The sequence below is a fragment of the Eptatretus burgeri genome, chromosome 4 (assembly GCF_056783735.1).
Source record: "Eptatretus burgeri isolate ZD-2024b chromosome 4, Ebu_testis_v1, whole genome shotgun sequence".
Classification (NCBI taxonomy): domain Eukaryota; kingdom Metazoa; phylum Chordata; class Myxini; order Myxiniformes; family Myxinidae; genus Eptatretus; species Eptatretus burgeri.
Genome location: NC_140964.1, coordinates 57,881,189 through 57,901,070, shown reverse-complemented (window position 1 = coordinate 57,901,070; position 19,882 = coordinate 57,881,189). Strand labels below are relative to the sequence as shown.

At 46.5% G+C, this 19,882-nt stretch overlaps 1 protein-coding gene across 1 annotated transcript in view; it reads right to left on the bottom strand.

The window, feature by feature from the left end:
• Positions 1-4,300: 4,300 nt before the first annotated feature.
• The window catches only part of LOC147028123 (transcription factor HES-4-like), a 42,166-nt gene continuing 26,584 nt past the window's right edge, over positions 4,301-19,882 (bottom strand). Inside the window, exon 5 of the mRNA XM_085878220.1 lies at positions 4,301-9,329. Within this exon, the coding sequence (XP_085734346.1) occupies positions 9,087-9,329 (243 nt within the window). The 3' untranslated portion in view covers positions 4,301-9,086. The remainder of the gene's footprint in view (positions 9,330-19,882) is intronic.

Here is a 19,882-nt window from a genome sequence, read left to right as displayed (position 1 = left end):
ATTCGATTTTGAAGATCCCGATCTGAGAATTTTTAGAGATTTTTCACCATTGAGAGATCGGGCTGAAAAAGACATCCAGCAGGATATCTCAAAAGTTGTGGGTGGATTCGGGTGAAACTTGGTGGATGAGTTGGTTCGGTGAGAAGAACGAGCCGATTAAATTTTAGTTCAGGTTTGAATCCATATCCGGCCTATCAGTGGGATACAAAACCGAAACTAATCAGTCTGGCAGATGTAGGCACTCTACAAAGTGCCGTTCTCGTATTATACATCTAATACTTCTTGTACTCCACAGCCACGACGACAGCAACAACAACAACAACAACAACAACAACAACAACGACGTGTTATAAAAGGCAATTTTCACGTATTTCACCTCATTCCTCTTATTATTAAAGTTGGGAGGGAGGTGTAGCGTTTAATGGTGTGCACTCACTCACATGATCTGATCAAACTAGCATTGCTAACATTTCTGTTGAATATAATAATTTTTAAACGTCGTTGTAGAGTACAAGGAGATGGTGAAGGTGAAGTATGAGGAACTTGGCAAGGAAGCCAGGGGTCTGTTCAAGAAGTCGAAGAAGTACAGAGAGGGGATTTTGGTGTTGCAGAAGAGTTGAGTGAAAGAACATCCGGAAAGGGCACATTGCCAAAGGAAGAGCAACCAAGCATGGTGGATGAAAGAAGTAGTGGAGGTAATTTGTGAGAAGGGGGTTTGGAAAAGATCTCGGATAGAGGAAGACCACCAGATGCAAGTTGGTTGCAGTTGTGCGGGCATAAGAAGAAAGCGGTGAAGAGAGCTGTGGATAAGGCAATGATATGGAAGCAGACACGTACAGCAAGTTATTTGAGGATGGTGGGAAGAAGATGGTCTGAAATAGCTCCATAAAGGGACAACGATGGAAAGCACATGAAAGGGAGTGGGGGGGGGCATGATGGTGATAAAGGATGGAGATGGGAAGTTTGTGATTGACATGGGGGGTGGGAGGAGGGGGTGGTGTCCTGAATGTATGGGAAGGCAATTTCAAGGACTTACCTAACCGGGAGGAAGCGACGAAGAGCTGAGGTTACCGTGATATGCAAAAGGAAAAGTGCAACTAATGGAGGTGAAGGTGTGAACAGCGTTAGAGGATGAAGAAGGGGAGAGTATTGATAAGGCAGTGCGAAGATGCCAATTGCAGTGGGAGAGATTGGGGTCAGCTGGACAAATAAAATTTGGATGGGAGGATATGGAAAAGTGTGGAGCAGAAAATAGGTAAAGAGCAGGTATTTAGAAAGAGAAGAGGGACGACAGATAGGATGTTTATGCTGAGGCATTTGGTAGAGAAGAAGTTGGATATACAAGGAGAAAGGTCACATTATTTATGGACCTTGACAAGGCTGACAGTATGGTCATGGTAGTTCAGAGGCCTATAGGAATGGTGGAGGATACAAATGTGTGCGAATGCTTGGAGGAACATATAAGGTTTTATGACAGACCGGAAGATATTGAAGGAGTTGAAAGGAAAAGTCGTGAGGTCACGTATAATGATGGCATACTGACAGTCTGGAGATGGAGGCACTGACAGAGCAGCAATAACAGGGGCTGCAGGTCTGCGAGAACAACTGGGTCAAGAGGATTGCAGGAGTAAAGAGAGTCGATAGAAGAAGGATGGACGAACTGAGGGAGGATATCAGTGTGAATATGACTTTGATGGGATGATTGGTAAAGAGGTGATGGAAGTGGCCAGGGCACCTGGTGTGTATGGAGGAAGATAGACTTCTGAAGAGAGATGTGTTGAAAGAGCAACACGGGGGGAGGGGGGGAGGGGTAAGGTGTGGACCAGTCGAGATGGGAGGTTTGTGTGAAGAGGGATATCAACAAGGTCGAGGTGGATGGAGAGTGGAGAGAGATGCATGCATGGTGATAGAGGACAGTGGAGGAGTGTTGTGGACAGAGCAGAGCAGCGGCTCAGTCAGTACCATTCGGTCTCACCCCATATAGTCATATCGAGGGGTTTTCAGGAAGAACATACAGCTAATGGAATAAAAAATGGAACCACCTGGGTAAATGAGGGACACCAAGCAACGGCTTCTACACAGGTGTGGCCCACATGTTAATGAAGCAAATAACATCCCAGCAGACTTAGGGTCATGCATAAAAATGCTGTTCAGGCCTGGTGACCGAAAATTCTGGTGAGCACGGCTGCGAGAGGAGAGACCCCAATACCCCCATCCACAGAGTGCATGTGGTCAGCCAATGGTTTGATGAGCATGACAATGATGTTGTCCATATGTCATGGCCTTCTCAGTCACCTGATCTGAACCCAATCGAGCATTTATGGAATATTCTGGAACGACACCTGTGACAATATTTTTCACCTCCATCAAACAGGTGTGAGTTGATTGACTTTCTTGTGGAAGAATGATGCCGCATCCCTCCTGCAGAATTACAGATGCCGGTGGACTCTATGCCATGGTGCACACAGGCCTTACTGGCCGCACGTGGTGGCCCAATTCCCGATTAAGTGACTTTGCATCGGTGTTTCCATTTTTTTGTCCATGACCTGTGTATGTCCCAAACCCCAAAATTGCAGTGGTAAATAATTATCTCAAGTTATTCCATATACTTCACCCCCCCCCCCCCACACACTTGGTTTTCTCTTGTTTAAAATATATATTATCTATGTAGTAGTTTATTCAAAATACATCCTTTGATGTAAAATGAGTTCTACTCATTTGATAAACTGTATAAGTCCCTCTGTACATCGATAACCTGTAAGAAACATTGTGGAATGAAAATGCAGGACGAAGAACAAGAAAGGAGAATGTTTGGACTAATCTGCATGATAAGAAAGGACCTCAACATTGCAAAAGCTTTACTTTCTACCCAGGCATGCCAATCCCAGTGGAGAACAAAAAGGGGAGGTCACTGTTTACCGATGGGACATTTTTAGGGACTTGGTGGAGCCGCAGAGAAAAGTCAGCAAGACACTAGTCCAGGTTTATGGTGGGTACAGCTTGAGGTTAATGGCAAAAAGAAAGGCATGATGAAGGGCCGAAGGGGGAGGGTGCCGGGTTCAAGAAAACTGTGCCGCAACGAGCTCGTGGTTACTGGTTAGCCAGGCCATCGTTCTTTCTCCAAAGTGCTTTCACCACAAATGTTTCCACACTCTGTCGTCACGTCTCGAGCCACGCTCGTTTACGGCCCTGCCGCCCTCCACATGTCCCATGCTGTGCTCACCAAATGAGGACAGATGGACCAGCCACGGACCAGTGGAGGTGTTTTCAGGAACCAAACCCCATGACTTCCATTGACGGACACAAGCAAGGATCGTGTGTCACAACCAATCGCACAAAGGCTACAACGGAACCCATTTATACCATCTCGTTTGTACTTTGTTCAACAGCAATTCCTTCAAGGAAATGAACTTTGGTGCAATTTCTTACTTTTTCATCTTTAATAACCATTCACGTCAGGATCACTCGTATTAAAAAAAAAATGTTGAGCTCCTCAACATCCTTCAAAACCTGGAGTTATCCATGTAGCAGTTTGTGGGACAGTTGTTGAGACTCCAGCTATGGTGATTTAACACTTACATGGTGTTGATTTACTGGTAGTGGAGAATGTAAATTGTGCTTCCACCCTGGCCGAACGACAGGCAAAAAAAAAGAAAGAAAGATCTCGTTGATGAATTTACAAGCGCGGAACATCCATATGGCATATCCAAAGAGCTGTGTCCATCTCTCTAAAGCCTCCTCCGCCCATCCGCTCCTCCTGGCTCTTTGAGCGTGCCAGCCCAAGTGAGCTGCCTGAGGAGGCGTTGGTTACAGCTGTTATATGGCATCTTCCCAAACAACTGCTTTTACTCGCGATAAAGCTCAAAAGGCTCTTTGAACCCCATGCAGAAAACAGATGTCTCTGCCTCATGGTGGCAAAATTACCGTGAAAGGTGCAGTTTTGGTGCCTCTGGTGACGTTTCCCTTGGTCTCATCATGTAAAAAGATACGTGCAGGTTTGGAGGTAACTTGAGTAACGTTACCCACAGCACTGGGACTAAATCTGCAAGCTTGGATTCAAATCATGATGTAAAAGAAGCTTTTCAATTAACATTCATGATTGTCATTTATGAAAGGATGAAATGTTTTCTGTGACGTCTTTATCTACATCGAGTTGTTGCTTTCATTGTCTTCAAAGAAAAAAGGCAAATGCGTAACAACAAATTATATATTTGTGCACAAAAATATACAAATACTCGCACAGTTTTATAAATCATCTAAACCAAGGACAGTTTTATAAAAACCCAAACTGCAAAGTAAGTTACAGAGGCTAAGGCACTGTTTAATAAGGTAGACTTGTGATGACTTTTCCATCTCTTGAAAACAAAGCACAAGATGCCATGCATGAGTCTTATGATGTCATAATCAGTGATGAATATTCTTAACCATCCACCACCAGTCCCCCCATCCTCCACTATCCTACCAATCGCGCAGTGCCTTCCCATAAATGGACTCATTCAATTCCAACATTCCCATAGATTTTTACCAATCGTAAATATACCTTCAAAATCAACCACCTGCATTCACACAGAAGAGGCATTTAATATAGTGTAATTATTCAAAGGGCTGGCAGGCTGGCTAAGAGGTAATGCACACTCACTTCTAAGCTGTGTTACCTGGGTTCAAATCCTGACTCAGCTGTAAAATGTCATCCCGGTGTTTCACAGACAGGATGATTGGTAAATGTGTGTGCCGGCCCTCGGATGGACATTAAACTTGGCGTACCCTCTGCCGGCATTAGTTGGTGGACAATAAAGATGCCACGGTGTCTTTAATTAAGAGTCGACAAGCTATCGCCGGTACCCTGAACAAATTCCAAACTGCTGCCATGACTACTGCCTAGAAGGCAACGGCAAACGACCCAGTATAACCCTTGCCAAGAAAATGGGTTGTCTGCATCGATACTCTGCAACAGAGTATGCCACATCAGAATCAGAATTGTTTAGAATATTCCATCAGCATTCTCAAACTGGTTATATCGGTTTAACAACCACATTTATCATTCTATGAGATCTGGAATGCATTACAGTTAGACCACATGAAAAAAACATAACTGGTTTATCATCAATGATGTCGTAGCTGGAATGTGGGTCTGGGAATGCTCTGACATTTTTCTGAATATTTTCAAAAAACATTTCAAAGAGTATCTTTTGCCGAAGATATCCCGACATTCAGTGAAAGTCAACAAATAGAGAAATACTTCCACTGTAAGGACATATAATATATTCCAGTGCGAAACTTCTTAAATAATCTGTTGTCACAAATTAGTTATTTCTTAAATTGAGAAGAGTGAAACAAAGAGTATAGCTAGACAAGGAAAGAGAATATTTTGAAGGACAGAATTTCAGACACTGAAATGACGACTATAACGTAATGTTCGTAAACTATTAAAAGTTGTTCAGCAATGGCTGGTAGCTGGGTAGCGTCCACAGGTACACGTCACATACCTGTAACAGGATGTTTTACAGGTGGAGCCGTTTTATCTGGGTTTCATTCCCGACCTCACAATAAACTGTTACATTGGTGTTTCACAGGAAGGGTGTTGCATAGCTGAGAATACCTTAGCTCAGACATTGCTGGGTGTTCCTTCTGCTAGCATTAGTTGATGGACTGTAAAGATCCCATCGAGTAATTTATGAAGAGTAGGCGAGTTATCGCTAGTATCCTGAACAAATGACAAATTCCTCCTCAAATCATCTCCAATCCAATATCAGGCCTGCTCAACCCATTTTTGGGTCAACCCCATCCCCACCCCACCTCTTAGGCTAACCACACAAGAAGGTGGGAATAATTAGACCTGTTAAAGAAGTAGTAGTAGTAGTAGTAGTAATAGTAGAAATATAGTCGTCGTATCTGGTATGACTGTATGAGCCTGGTGTGGCTTAGTGGTTAAGGTGGTGGCTTGGGATCCTTGGGGTCCTGAGTTCAAGCCCCGCTGACTGCTGAGTTAGCATCAGGGGCTTGACTCAGCCTGTCATCCTTCTGAAGGTCAGTGAAATGAGCTCCAGTATACTGGTAATTATCCCTGCATGGTCGAAGGTGACTAAAGGGTTGGCGTCAGGAAGGGCATCTGGCCGTAAAAACATTGCCACAAGAAAGGGTACCATGATTGGACCCCGCAAAAAACTGACCCCTGCTCAAGGATAAAGGCTTTCAAATGGTGTGATGATGATTATTATGACGATGATCTGGTATGACCGTCTTCATTTCATTCCACTTCCTGAGCTTTCGGTATTCAGTTAGGGGTAACAGTTGCAGAATATTGATAGCAAACACATCCTTTGTTTGTGTTCCTTTTCAAACACCCAGAGTGCCGAAATAAAGTGCACACCCTCTTTTAAAATTTTCGCCTTTTGTTGCCTTATAGCCTGGAATTAAATTACATGAAATCAGTCTTTTTCCACCTTTACTTCCACATTGTTACCCATAACTTGCAAATGAAAAATAAGTTATACAAATTTCAGAAAATTAATTAAAAATACAAAACTAGTATATCTTGGTTGGATAAGTGTCCACCCCCCTTATAATAGCAATTGTAAATTAGCTCAGGTGTAACCAATCACCATCAAAATCACACACCAAGCTAATTGGCCTCCAGCTGTGTTAAATTGTGGTGATTTTGGTTATTTCAGAATAAAATCAGCTGTTCCTGAAGGTTTCCTCTGCTGGGTGGTGCATTTCACAGCAAAGACTCAACCATCAGTACCAAGGAGCTTTCAAAAGACCTTTCTTTCAAAAGCTTTCAAAAAGGATAAAGTTGTGGAAAGGCACAGATCAGGGGATGGGTATAAAAATATTTCAAAGGCCTTGAATATCTCTTGAAGCACAGTCAAGACAATCATTGAGAAGTGGAAGGCGTATGGTACTACCAAGACCCTGTCAAGATCAGGCCGTCCCTCCATACTGGATGACCAAGGAAGGAGGAGACTGATCAGAGAGGCCACCAAGAGGCCAATGACAGCTTTGAAAGAGCTACATGCCTTTATGGCAAAAACTGGTAACTGTGTGCATGTGACAACAATATCCCAAGCACTCCACAAGTCTGGCCTGTATGGTAGGGTGGCAAGAAGGAAGTCATTACTCAAAAAAGCCCACCTTGAGTCCTATTTGAGGTATAAAAAAACACTCCGGAGATTCTGAAGCCACGTGGAAAAAGATTTGTGGGCTGACGAAACCAAGATGGAACTTTTTGTCCTAAATGCAAAACGTTATGTTTGGCGCAAACCCAACACAGGACATCACCCAAAAAACACCATCCCGACTGTGAAGCCTGGTTGTGGCAGCATCATGTTATGGGGATGGTTCTCATCAACATGGATGAGGGCACTTGTCAGGATAGAAGGGAAAATGGATGGAGCGAAATACCAAAAAATCCCAGAGGAAAACCTGCTGCCCTCTGCAAGAAAGCTGAAATTGGGACGAAGTTTACCTTTCAGCATGACAACGACCCGAAGCACACAGCCAAAGCTACACTGGAAGAGCAAAGGAACAAAAAGATAAATGCCCTTGAGTGGCCCAGTCAGAGCCCTGACTTAAATCCAACTGAAAATATTTGGCATGGCTTGAAGATTGCTGTGCATCAATGCTCCCCACACAACTTGGCTGAGCTTGAGCAGTTTTACATAGAAGAATGGGAAAATATTGCCCAATCAAGGTGTGCAAAGTTGGTCGAGACCTAACCCAACAGACTCACAGCTGTAATTGCTGTCAAAGGTGCTTCCACCAAATGTTAACTCATGGGGATGGACACTTATCCAACCAAGATATTCCAGTTTTGTAGTTTTTCGTTAATTTTCTGAAATTTGTGGAATTTGTTTATCACTTGGAAGTTGTGGGTTACGATGTATAAATAAAGGTGGAAAAAGTCTTATTTAATGCAATTTAATTCCAAGTTATAAGGGGGAAAAAGGTGAACATTTTGAAAGGGTGTGTAGACTTTCTATCGGCACTGTATATCATATTGAAATTTCACGATATTCGTCAAAGTATAAAACTGACAAACATGAATTACATATATTCCTTGAAGTAATTCCATTATTAATTGGGAGTTCATAGAACACCTTCGCCTATGCTTGTCGTGAGAAACAAGGACATGAGTGGGGTCCACGAATGGCATATTTCGTCGGTCAGGATGATTTAAAATGCCATAATATTTTGTCCAAATACTGCTAAACGGAGGGTTTTGAAAGTGTTGAAAAGGTGGATTGTGTTCTAGACTGTAGTGTTCAAGTACTATATATAATTCATTTGAAATAAAATAAAGATTTTAATGGTCTTAGAAAAAACAAAATTTGGAAAGTTTACTGCTGTTGACATAGTGTCTGACACCACCTTATTTAACACGTTCCAGTAAGTATTCGTGCCTATTGTATGTGTCCTTTATGACGTCCTTAACAACAATAAGTTTCCTGTTTGGAATGATTTTCAATTTTGTTTGATTGCCAGACAGACAAAGACGAAAAAGATTATCTCACTTTTCTGCATATGCGTGATCAGGACAAATTCAGAGCCAAAGTACTGCTAAACTACAGGTTTGTTTTCCGATTCATGTTCAAAATAAAACATTCAATTGAAATTAGGTTGTTCTTCAACCATAAAGTGACGTTTGTAGACAGAAGGACAGAGAGAAGTGAGCCAATTGGTTAATCCCACTTTTCACTTTGTGTGCGTGGGGTAATAATTGAGAAAAACCAAGAACAGAAGTTTAGCATTGTCATAAGAATAAAACGAACTTAAATACCAAGCACATCATACCAAAATAATGTAAAATGTTTTGTAGCATTAGCACCATCTTGGCTTGAGTTTCATTTCCAGAGCCTTTTTGTTACAGGAGCAAAAACGAATTTTGAGATTATTTTGAGAGAAATGTAAATACAGTATGTATATAGTTTTCAAGCCAGAGCAAATTCTTGTTCAGATGCTGATGATAAACACATCAGCTTTTTAGTGGTCTAAATTCAATTTCTCCATCCTTGTCAATCCCAACCATTTACATGTGAACCTCATATTCTTCTCATAGCATTAAGTGACATTATCATATAAAACAGCTACCAAGGCCTCCAAACAGGCTTGGCTGGGAGTTCCAAGTGTTCAGCTAGGCTCATTGGGTCTTGCATGATGTCAATGGAAACTGATGATGCTGTGGTTAAGGTGACAGATTCAGATGTTGGTTTGGAAAGACTTCCAACAGTATTTGGAAAGACTTGGTCTTGGAAACCTGTGTTCGATGGGATGAAAACACAGGCAACCATTCCACTGTTTGTGGGGAACATACCACACAGGTGTGCTGCCTGTTGGATATAAAAAAAAAAACAAAGCAACACAACAATGAAATGTCAATAGTGATTTCATTTTAATACAATATACAAAACTCCATTATACAGTGTTTCAAAAGCCAAGAATCAGAGCAAATTATTTTTCATTAATTTTATTTTATTTTATTATGTATTTATTTCCTGTGCACAGAGGTTGATAAAGGTTTTGTTTTCACCCCTGTCTGTATGCTTGTTACTTGCGAAATCGAAGATTCACAAGTATATTGGTTAGTCTGGTCTGTTTGTTTGTCTGTATGTCAATCACCTACAGGTCACATTTGCACTCTGATCTTCACAAAACTTAACCACCTGGTACAGGTAGTGACAGGCTGGAAGCATATTGTTTTTGAGGACAATAGGTGAAAAGGTAAAGGTCATGTAAATCGTCAATTTGCATCCAATTCACTCTTTTATATATATATATATATATATATATATATATATATATATATATATATATATATATATATATATATATATATATATATGTGTTTGTGGGGTAGATGGAGGAATTTCAGAGGAAAGATAGGATCGTATAGAGTTGCTTGGCCCATAGATGTGTAGGAGACATCTCGATGTAATTAGGTAGGGAAACTGTGAGCTTTAGTGTTACATGTCACCAGACGGGGGGGGGGGGGTGGTGCTGTGTTATTTAGATAGGGATTAATGACAATGTCCCCCAGTATGTGATTGCCCCCCTGTGACTTTTCCCTATGTGTTTGTATTACAAACCAGGGATAGTCAGGGCTGTTAGGGCATAAAAGGGGCCGTTTGGTTCACATTTTTCCAAAAGCACCAATTTTGGCCCAGATATCGCCAATACCATACTTTTTCGATTTTTCACGGGCGCCAAGATGGGCGCCCCCCGGGGCCGCCATATTGGCCAAATCCAATATGGCCGCCACTCGGGTTAGAGGTAAATCTAGTTAAAAATCCAAAAGGGCTAGAATCATGAATAATACCACGTTTTAGGGGTTTTCAGGGTATGGGAATCTGATACTGGTCTTATTTCAATGATTTGAGGTCAAGGTCACCCCTCAAGGTCACCCTAAAGGTCATTATGGGGTCAAACCCGGTGTTTCAGGTGCGTCATCCCAGATCCAAAAAATATTAAAACTTCAAAATATTTACCCACTAAATACTAGTATTTGGGTAGAAAAGTCAAAATATGCCATTTGTTTCTGTTATTTTACGAGCTCCTGTGAACTCATATATTATGAGAAAGAGTAGATGACACCAGTTAATGGTAAAATAGCCCACCCACTTAATAAACAGACGTTCCGAACCACCTGAACTCAACTTTTACTGTGAAAGTGCCCATATATATATATATATATATATATATATATATATATATATATATATATATATATACATATATATATACATATATACATATATATACATATATATACATATATATATATACATATAAACATATATATATACATATATACATATATATATACATATATATACATATATATATACATATATATATATATATATATATATATATATATATATATATATATATATATACATATATATATACATATATACATATATATACATATATATACATATATATATATACACATATGTATATATACGTATATATACATATTGTTACGGATTCGCGCCCGCCGGCATGCTGACGGCCACGTAACTCGAATCGCGGCACGTCGCCCACCGGATGGACAATCCAGTCGTGACCCTCTCGGACTAACGCCGGGAACCAGTCAGGGGTGGACCTTTCGGTCTCACCGCGATCGAGCCAATCAGCCCCCGCGTGGGATAGGGTTGCTCGCCAAATTCGACCTACCTAAGTACCCACACGGAGGGTAGACCGGGCGATCGCACCTCGCCGCAGGTCGACTTCGGACACGGGCCACTTAAGCGACCCGTTCCGTACTATCGGGATAACCGAGCGGTGTTATCGTCGGCCTCGACGGTTCGATTAATTATCGGGCCTATTCAGCCCACTACCAACCCTTTACGTGAAGCAAGATGAGGATTCAATGAAAGAAATGACGAAGCGAAGCGGGAAACAGTTCAACACAAAGCACATTTATTCGCGATGAACGGAAAGCACACATATTCAATTCCACCAAAAGCACATAGAAAAGAAAAAGAAACACAATGCAATTTTACACAAAAAGCAAATGCGACAATGCAGATCTAATACCGATTACGCGAGCACACGGCAACACTTATACAATTTTACTTCACAGACGGCGCCGACAACACATATCCAAAACCAAGAAAAAGAACACCCTCAAGGATGAGGCGGGCCTGAGGCCGAGACCGGGTCGGGCCTACCCGTCTGGTGATGAGACGCGGAGCGGCGATGGTGCCTCAACTCCGCGGGCCTCGCGGACAGTGTCTGGTAGGGGGTGGGAAAGGGGCCCCCTTGGTCGCACTATCTCAGCGCGGGGGGGGAACAGGAGGGGGTTGCTGATGCTCGGGGGAAAGGAGGATTTCTACTCTGCCTCGAGTCCCGCGACGAGCGTCTCCACCCCGACCAGGTCGCGCCGTCGGCCTCCCTGGTGTGCAGCTCCCGGCACGACGCGAGCACCCCCTCGTCTGCCCTCGCCGCCTCTCCACAGCTCCGTCCTCTTCGCTCCGACTCCAACGCACACGACGACGACGACCAACTCCTTCTTGCTTCTTCTTCCCAACTCCACCGACTGCGAAGTCTTAACTCTCTCTACTTGACGAACGCGGTCGCTTATATAAGCGCCGTGGCTTCGCTCTCTCATCTTTGACCCCCTGCCTTCGACCTTTCACCTCGCTCCCCATTGGCCCGAGAAAAAGTGGGCGTGAATGCATTTTGATCCATAAATTTGCATATAGTGATCGCTCTCCAACGCCCTGGAGGCGGGGCCAAATCGCCCCTCGCTCACCGATTGGACGGAACAAAAGTGGGCGTGTGTCGTTTTTGATCCGTTTTTGGAGCTGAAAATCCGTGGTTTTGTACACGCTGTTCGACGCGCGCCCTGCACGAGTCCAACACCGGTACCCACAAGCGGCGCAAGAACGGTGGCGATGCGACCGTTGCGAGGTGTGACGTGAAGCGGCGCCGCGGTGGGTGGTTGATGTTGTGGTTGGTGGTGGTAACAATGGCAGTTGGTCCAAAAATAAAGATAGTAAAAGAAAAACGGCTATCCTGAAGAGTCGCAGCACGCATAAATGACATGTATTCCCACTAGACAACGGGTTTGGGCCTAACTACACATATACTTACCGAGATATCTCACCTAAGGGACCTGAATGGTGGTTTGCGAATTTGGTAACCACAACACTACCCCTCCCCTTTTTACAGACTCGTCCCGAGTCGTCAAATTTTCGTGTGCCATCATGTGTAGTTTTTCCCCTAGTACATTTTACCTACGGATCCCTGAGTGCGACATTCATGGTATTCGTGTCCCCAAAATAAATAACCTGAGGGCTGCGTAACTACCTAAACAAACTCACTCACACGGACGACTTAAATAAAATTGCCGGCGCTAAGACAAACATGCCGGGGGCGCACTCATATGTACAGTACATCTTAACCTTAACTTACAAATTTTACACTAAACCATGGCCCAGGATCAATGAACTCTGCAAAAGAAAAGCAGTTAGCAGGGAGCCAGGCTGCTCGCATGCAGTCTCTGGCTCAAAACAATGCAGGTGACAGGGAACGTGGCTGGCTGCTCACACGCAGTCCAAGGCCTTCCTTTTTGAACTGAACGCAGTGAACCACAATGGTGCATGGGCTGCACAACGCAGTCTCCGTGCCAGCTCAAGTGGCACACGCAATGAGCACAACGAATGGATGGATGACTGGATGGACGCAAACACGGTGCACGGGCCGCCACTGCAGGCCCGTGTTGTAGCTGCCAACAGGGCAGTTCTTGCAGCTTGCAAACTGTTGCCTTGATGATCCTGGCGCACATGGAAATGAACAGGGGGGGGGGGGCAAAGCAAAATTGAACGGGGCTGGTGAACGTGGGCAGTGGGCATGGCATGGCAAAGGCAGCAGGCAAACACAGCCCGCAGAAGAAGGCCGCTGCAGGCAAACACAGCCGGCAGATGAACTGGCCGGCACAGGCCTTGAAGAAAAACAGCCAGCCGGCAGATGAAGTTGGCCGGCACAGGCCTTGCAGCAACACAGCCAGCAGATGAAGCTGGCCAGCTTTTGCCGTTCAGTGGAAGTTGGTGGAGGGAGTGCGGTGGTGCTGGCCACTTGGAAGGCGGGCTCGGACCTACCTACCTGTCTCCCTCCCAACCTATCGCCTTTGCCTGTCACTGTACATACCCACTCCCTTAATTTGTCAAACCCCAATTTAGCCCCAACTTAATTTTTTTTGTTGTTTTTATTTTTACTCCCCCACTATAAATCGTCCCCTAACCCCCTTTATCGTCCTTGTTCGGCTAACCTATCCTGTCACCTTGCCTACTCCCAACCCCTACGTTCCCTTCCCGGAGGGGAATAAGGGAGAGCTAGCGTCCTGTGTCGAGGCCCAACGAAGCCTCAGAATGGCCTCCCCAGAGTTCGGCGATCTTAACACCAAGTGGGTCCAGCGGCCCACAACGACAGCGAGGGTATGGATGTTGCGGAGGGGTACATCTCCTAATCTACCCTAACCATTTAACTGTTAAACTACCCCGGGGCTTTCAACAACCGCCTCTCGCTTAAACTATTGGTTCTATAAACCCAGATTCCCGTCGCCTGTGTTGGTGTCCTCACAATTTCGGGCCTCGCCCCTCAATTTTCTCTCCGTGCCCTCACACGGTCTCATGGCTGGGACACGTGGCCCCCTTTTGCAGGCACGACCCTCTGCCGAATCTCCCGCTATGGCACCCCGGGCACTACACTGCCTCCGAGCCTACCAGCTCCCTAACACCGGGGAGTGCCCCCCATGGCACCTCCCCTGAAACGCACACATGGCAGGCTGGCTTCCCGGGCCCCTTTCCGAGGGTCACCCTTGCCCACAACACTGCCCACGCGGCTAATGGCGCCCCGGGCCCCCGCACCAAGCAGGCGCACCCGTGCCCACTACGCTATCCCGGCCCCCCATGGGCCCTTGGCCTACCACGGCCGACTAGCCTGGTGCCCGGGGTACCCACTCAGCGATACTCACCTTTCGCAGCCACGCTCCCAAGCCCGTCAACAGGGCTCCTGCACCCCTCCAAACGGGTTTCGAGCCTACACTCCCACTAACAACAAAACGACCTCCATTTTTCAATTTGACTAACCCAGCTAACTCACTCTACACTGACCCCGGGGTCCCTTGGGCGGGAGTCACTCCTCCCCCCAATCACTCATCGCACCATGCATTCCCCATTCGCTCCACTCACACAGACCCGCTGGCCTCACTCACTCAACAAGTACTCACCTCACAACTCACCAACTCTTCAACACACACACCACTGAACTCTGCCATCCTTCTAACTACTTCCCCTAACTAACTCGTGCTCCCACGTCGTCCCTTACACTAAAGCACGTTCCTTTTAACACTACGTAGCTAAACTACGTCCCCTCTACCTAATCCATTCCACGGACTCCATGAGGACTTACCCCTGCCCCATGAAGTCGGTCTAACTAAGCTAACCCTTCCCCCTAACTAGTTTCCATCCTGTGCCCAGGGAAGGGGGTCTTCCACCCCTTGCCCAGGAATCCTGTGCACCCGAAAGTGAGGCTTACTGTTTTTTTTTTTTCATGCGCAGCACCTGCGCGGAAACTCAGAGCTCGCGCACTTTGCACCTGCCCGTGACGTCATGCAGCTGCACGTGTTCCTCGTCCCTCCTTGGACGGTACCATCCGGCAGAGATGCCCCTCCTGCCGGATTCCAACCCCACGTGCAGCCATGGCGTCACCGTGCGCATAAAAAAAAAACAAGCCCCACGTCTCGAGGGGTTCCCCACGCGAACACATGTGCTTTGCCCGTTGGAGCTTAACACACACGATCGCGTGGAGAACCCGTCCGGTCCAAATCCATTTACCTGCCTAAACTTTGTCCGTCCGCGGGATCGGCAAATCCACCGCGTGCGTTTCCGGACCGGGACTTCACTCTCGCAAGCGAGCACGTGGTGGTCTCGTGCGTTGCACAGCACGGACCTCGTGCTCACTGCTGGGTGAACCCGGCACGGTCCCCGAAACAACTACAGCCGCTACTCGGCTTTCTCTCCTCTGTCGCCGTCTCCGTCTCCATTCCACCCACGCACACCTGCGTGTTACGATGCACACAGTCCACTCCATCACATTCACACCGGGAGACGCGGCTGCGTGCTCCCGCATGCCAACCGACATCTCCCTCACATACCGCTCTCTCACACACACGGTCTCCCTTGCACTCGGCCGTTCACTCACGCGTGCCTCACTACTCACACAAACCATACTACTTACACACGCGGGGCACTCACCCGCTGTGCCTCATCCACACACCGTGCCTCACTCACACACGGGGGGCACTCACCCGCGGTGCCTCACTCATACTGGCCGTTTCATCCACACACACGGCCTCACTCACACACGGTGCCTCATCCACACACGGCGTGCTGGGAAGCACGTACCCTGTCACCATCGCCACCACACCACTCACACACGGGGTCGCTTCCACACACGGGGACGCACTCACGCCTTGCACCACACACACAGGGACAACCACACTGGGGATTCGTGTCCCCACAAGGGTCTCCAGGGCCTCTATACCCCCCAAGCTCTCCGTGCATCCGTTCGCAGCACTCGTCCCCTCAACCTCGCGAAGCACGACCGAACTCACCTGGTCGTGACTCGCCTCAAGGGGGCAGACTCCCTCCCCTCGTTCCTGGAGGAGGCCATGGCTATCCAGGTGCTCGCACTGGGTCTCTACACGCTCCGCGAGCTCAACCTCACTATCCTCCACTACCTCCGTGTGTGTGTGTGCGTCACTTACCCCGTCTTCATCGTGTTGTCTCTCCTCTATTTTTTCTGTCTCCCGTGTCTCTATACATTTATAAGTTTCTGTCGTCGTCACCTCGTGTCTCGTCTCACACGTTTTGGTCTCCCCATTTAATTTTTCCCTTTTGGTCACCGTCGATTCCTCTGTCACGACCCTCGCCCAACACGCCCCCCGAATTATTTTTTTACCCGCCTTCACCGCGGGCCTGTCAGCCGTTGCACCCCCTTCCAGCTCGTTTGCTTCCACACGTGGAGTCGCCATTCCTATCTCCCTGGTCACGGCCTTCATGCCCGCCTGCAGGCATCGGCCCATGTTCTGCGTCTCACCCCGTCGCTCTTTCATTTCCTCCTTCATGTTTGCTTCCATTCCGTTTATTTGCTGTGTATTCGCATCCATCCTCGTTTTTACTTCATTTGTATTTGTATCCATCTTTTCGTTCATTTGTTGTGTATTCGCATCCATTCTTTCGTTCATTTGTTGTGTATTCGCATCCATTCTCGCTGTCATTGCCGCCAGCATGGCGCATAGCTGGGCCATGTCGGGTGCGCTTGGGTGAGCCGTTTCGGCAGGGATCGGGGAAGGGTTTTGGTGGAGGGGGGAAGGGGAGGTGTCATACACCACGGCCGCTGCCGCTCCTATTTCGGGCTCTGGGTTCAGCTGGGCGAGTCCGTGTTCCTGCACAATCAACATTTCCTGCACGGGGATTCCATCCTGAGCCATGGATTCTACACATTCTACATCCATTTCTAATACCCCCGGCTCCCGCTCGCCTTGAGACGCCATCTTGCTTCTCTTAAAGGGTTAATTTGAATCGCTCGTAATTTGGAGGGAATCGGGGGTCGCTTCTCTCACCCCTGGACCGATTCCCGTGAATTTAGCTGGAGAGAGGAGAGCCCGTTTTCCTGTTCTCCGATACCAGTGCCGCGAGGAGGGCGATGGATTTGTATCGCACGACCTGACACCAGTGTTACGGATTCGCGCCCGCCGGCGTGCTGACGGCCATGTAACTCGAATCGCGGCACGTCGCCCACCGGACGGACAATCCAGTCGTGATCCTCTCGGACTAACGCCGGGAACCAGTCACGGGTGGACCTTTCGGTCTCACCGCGATCGAGCCAATCAGCCCCCGCGTGGGATAGGGTTGCTCGCCAAATTCGACCTACCTAAGTACCCACACGGAGGGTAGACCGGGCGATCGCACCTCACCGTAGGTCGACTTCGGACTCGGGCCACTTAAGCGACCCGTTCCGTACTATCGGGATAACCGAGCGGTGTTATCGTCGGCCTCGACGGTTCGATTAATTATCGGGCCTATTCAGCCCACTACCAACCCTTTACGTGAAGCAAGATGAGGATTCAATGAAAGAAATGACGAAGCGAAGCGGGAAACAGTTCAACACAAAGCACATTTATTCGCGATGAACGGAAAGCACACATATTCAATTCCACCAAAAGCACATAGAAAAGAAAAAGAAACACAATGCAATTTTACACAAAAAGCAAATGCGACAATGCAGATCTAATACCGATTACGCGAGCACACGGCAACACTTATACAATTTTACTTCACAGACGGCGCCGACAACACATATCCAAAACCAAGAAAAAGAACACCCTCAAGGATGAGGCGGGCCTGAGGCCGAGACCGGGTCGGGCCTACCCGTCTGGTGATGAGACGCGGAGCGGCGATGGTGCCTCAACTCCGCGGGCCTCGCGGACAGTGTCTGGTAGGGGGTGGGAAAGGGGCCCCCTTGGTCGCACTATCTCAGCGAGGGGGGGAACAGGAGGGGGTTGCTGATGCTCGGGGGAAAGGAGGATTTCTACTCTGCCTCGAGTCCCGCGACGAGCGTCTCCACCCCGACCAGGTCGCGCCGTCGGCCTCCCTGGTGTGCAGCTCCCGGCACGACGCGAGCACCCCCTCATCTGCCCTCGCCGCCTCTCCACAGCTCCGTCCTCTTCGCTCCGACTCCAACGCACACGACGACGACGACCAACTCCTTCTTGCTTCTTCTTCCCAACTCCACCGACTGCGAAGTCTTAACTCTCTCTACTTGACGAACGCGGTCGCTTATATAAGGCCCGTGGCTTCGCTCTCTCATCTTTGACCCCCTGCCTTCGACCTTTCACCTCGCTCCCCATTGGCCCGAGAAAAAGTGGGCGTGAATGCATTTTGATCCATAAATTTGCATATAGCGATCGCCCTCCAACGCCCTGGAGGCGGGGCCAAATCGCCCCTCGCTCACCAATTGGACGGAACAAAAGTGGGCGTGTGTCGTTTTTGATCCGTTTTTGGAGCTGAAAATCCGTGGTTTTGTACACGCTGTTCGGCGCGCGCCCTGCACGAGTCCAACACCGGTACCCACAAGCGGCGCAAGAACGGTGGCGATGCGACCGTTGCGAGGTGTGACGTGAAGCGGCGCCGCGGTGGGTGGTTGATGTTGTGGTTGGTGGTGGTAACAATGGCGGTTGGTCCAAAATAAAGATAGTAAAAGAAAAACGGCTATCCTGAAGAGTCGCAGCACGCATAAATGACATGTATTCCCACTAGACAACGGGTTTGGGCCTAACTACACATATACTTACCGAGATATCTCACCTAAGGGACCTGAATGGTGGTTTGCGAATTTGGTAACCACAACAATATATATACATATGTATATACATATACATATATATACATATATATACATATATATACATATATATATATATATATATATATATATATATATATATATATATATATATATATATATATATATATATATATATATATATATATATATATATATATATAGCCTGGTGTTGGCGCAGTGGTTAGGGCAGCGGCTTGGGACCCAAAAGGTCCTGAGTTCAATCCCCGTTGGGCCACTGAATTAATACACCAGGGGGTTGATTCAGCCTGTCATCCTTCCGAGGTCGGCGAGATGAGTACCAGTATACTGGGCCGGTGTATACTCTGGTTAAAATAGGTGTACCATATCCCTGGGTCGTAAGAGGCGACCAGGGTTGCGTCAGGAAGGGCATCCGGCGTAAAACATGTGCCAAATCACTGTGCGGATCATACGGATGATCCGCTGTGGCGACCCCAAACAGGAGCAGCCGAAAGAAGAAGAAGAAGATATATATATATATATATATATATATATATATATATATATATATATATATATATATATATATATATATATATATCTTGGCTCCTGCACTTCTCTGGATATAAAATAATAAACATTCACTTCCTTCCATGTGCAGCCTACAATTTAAATTTCTTGTTAGCTTTTGAAATATAGCTACCAGGTATTGATTGATTGTTTTGTTGTTTTTATCTGCCGACTGTACTTCAATTTAGTAGCCTAAATCCTTTCCCATTATTAGCTGTATGTCACACAAGTTGAGATCTTCTCCACAGGATGTCTGTATTTCACATGACATCCTAAATGCTAACCAATTTTCCTATTTTGTTAGGTGATGTCGCATGCAGTTAATTAAAGTTTCTGGTATTAGACAATGATGCAGCTGTGTAGGTAGATCATTCTAAATTGAGTTTATTTTTAAAACTGTTTACAAATTTTGAGTTGTATGTCATATCCTTTTTGG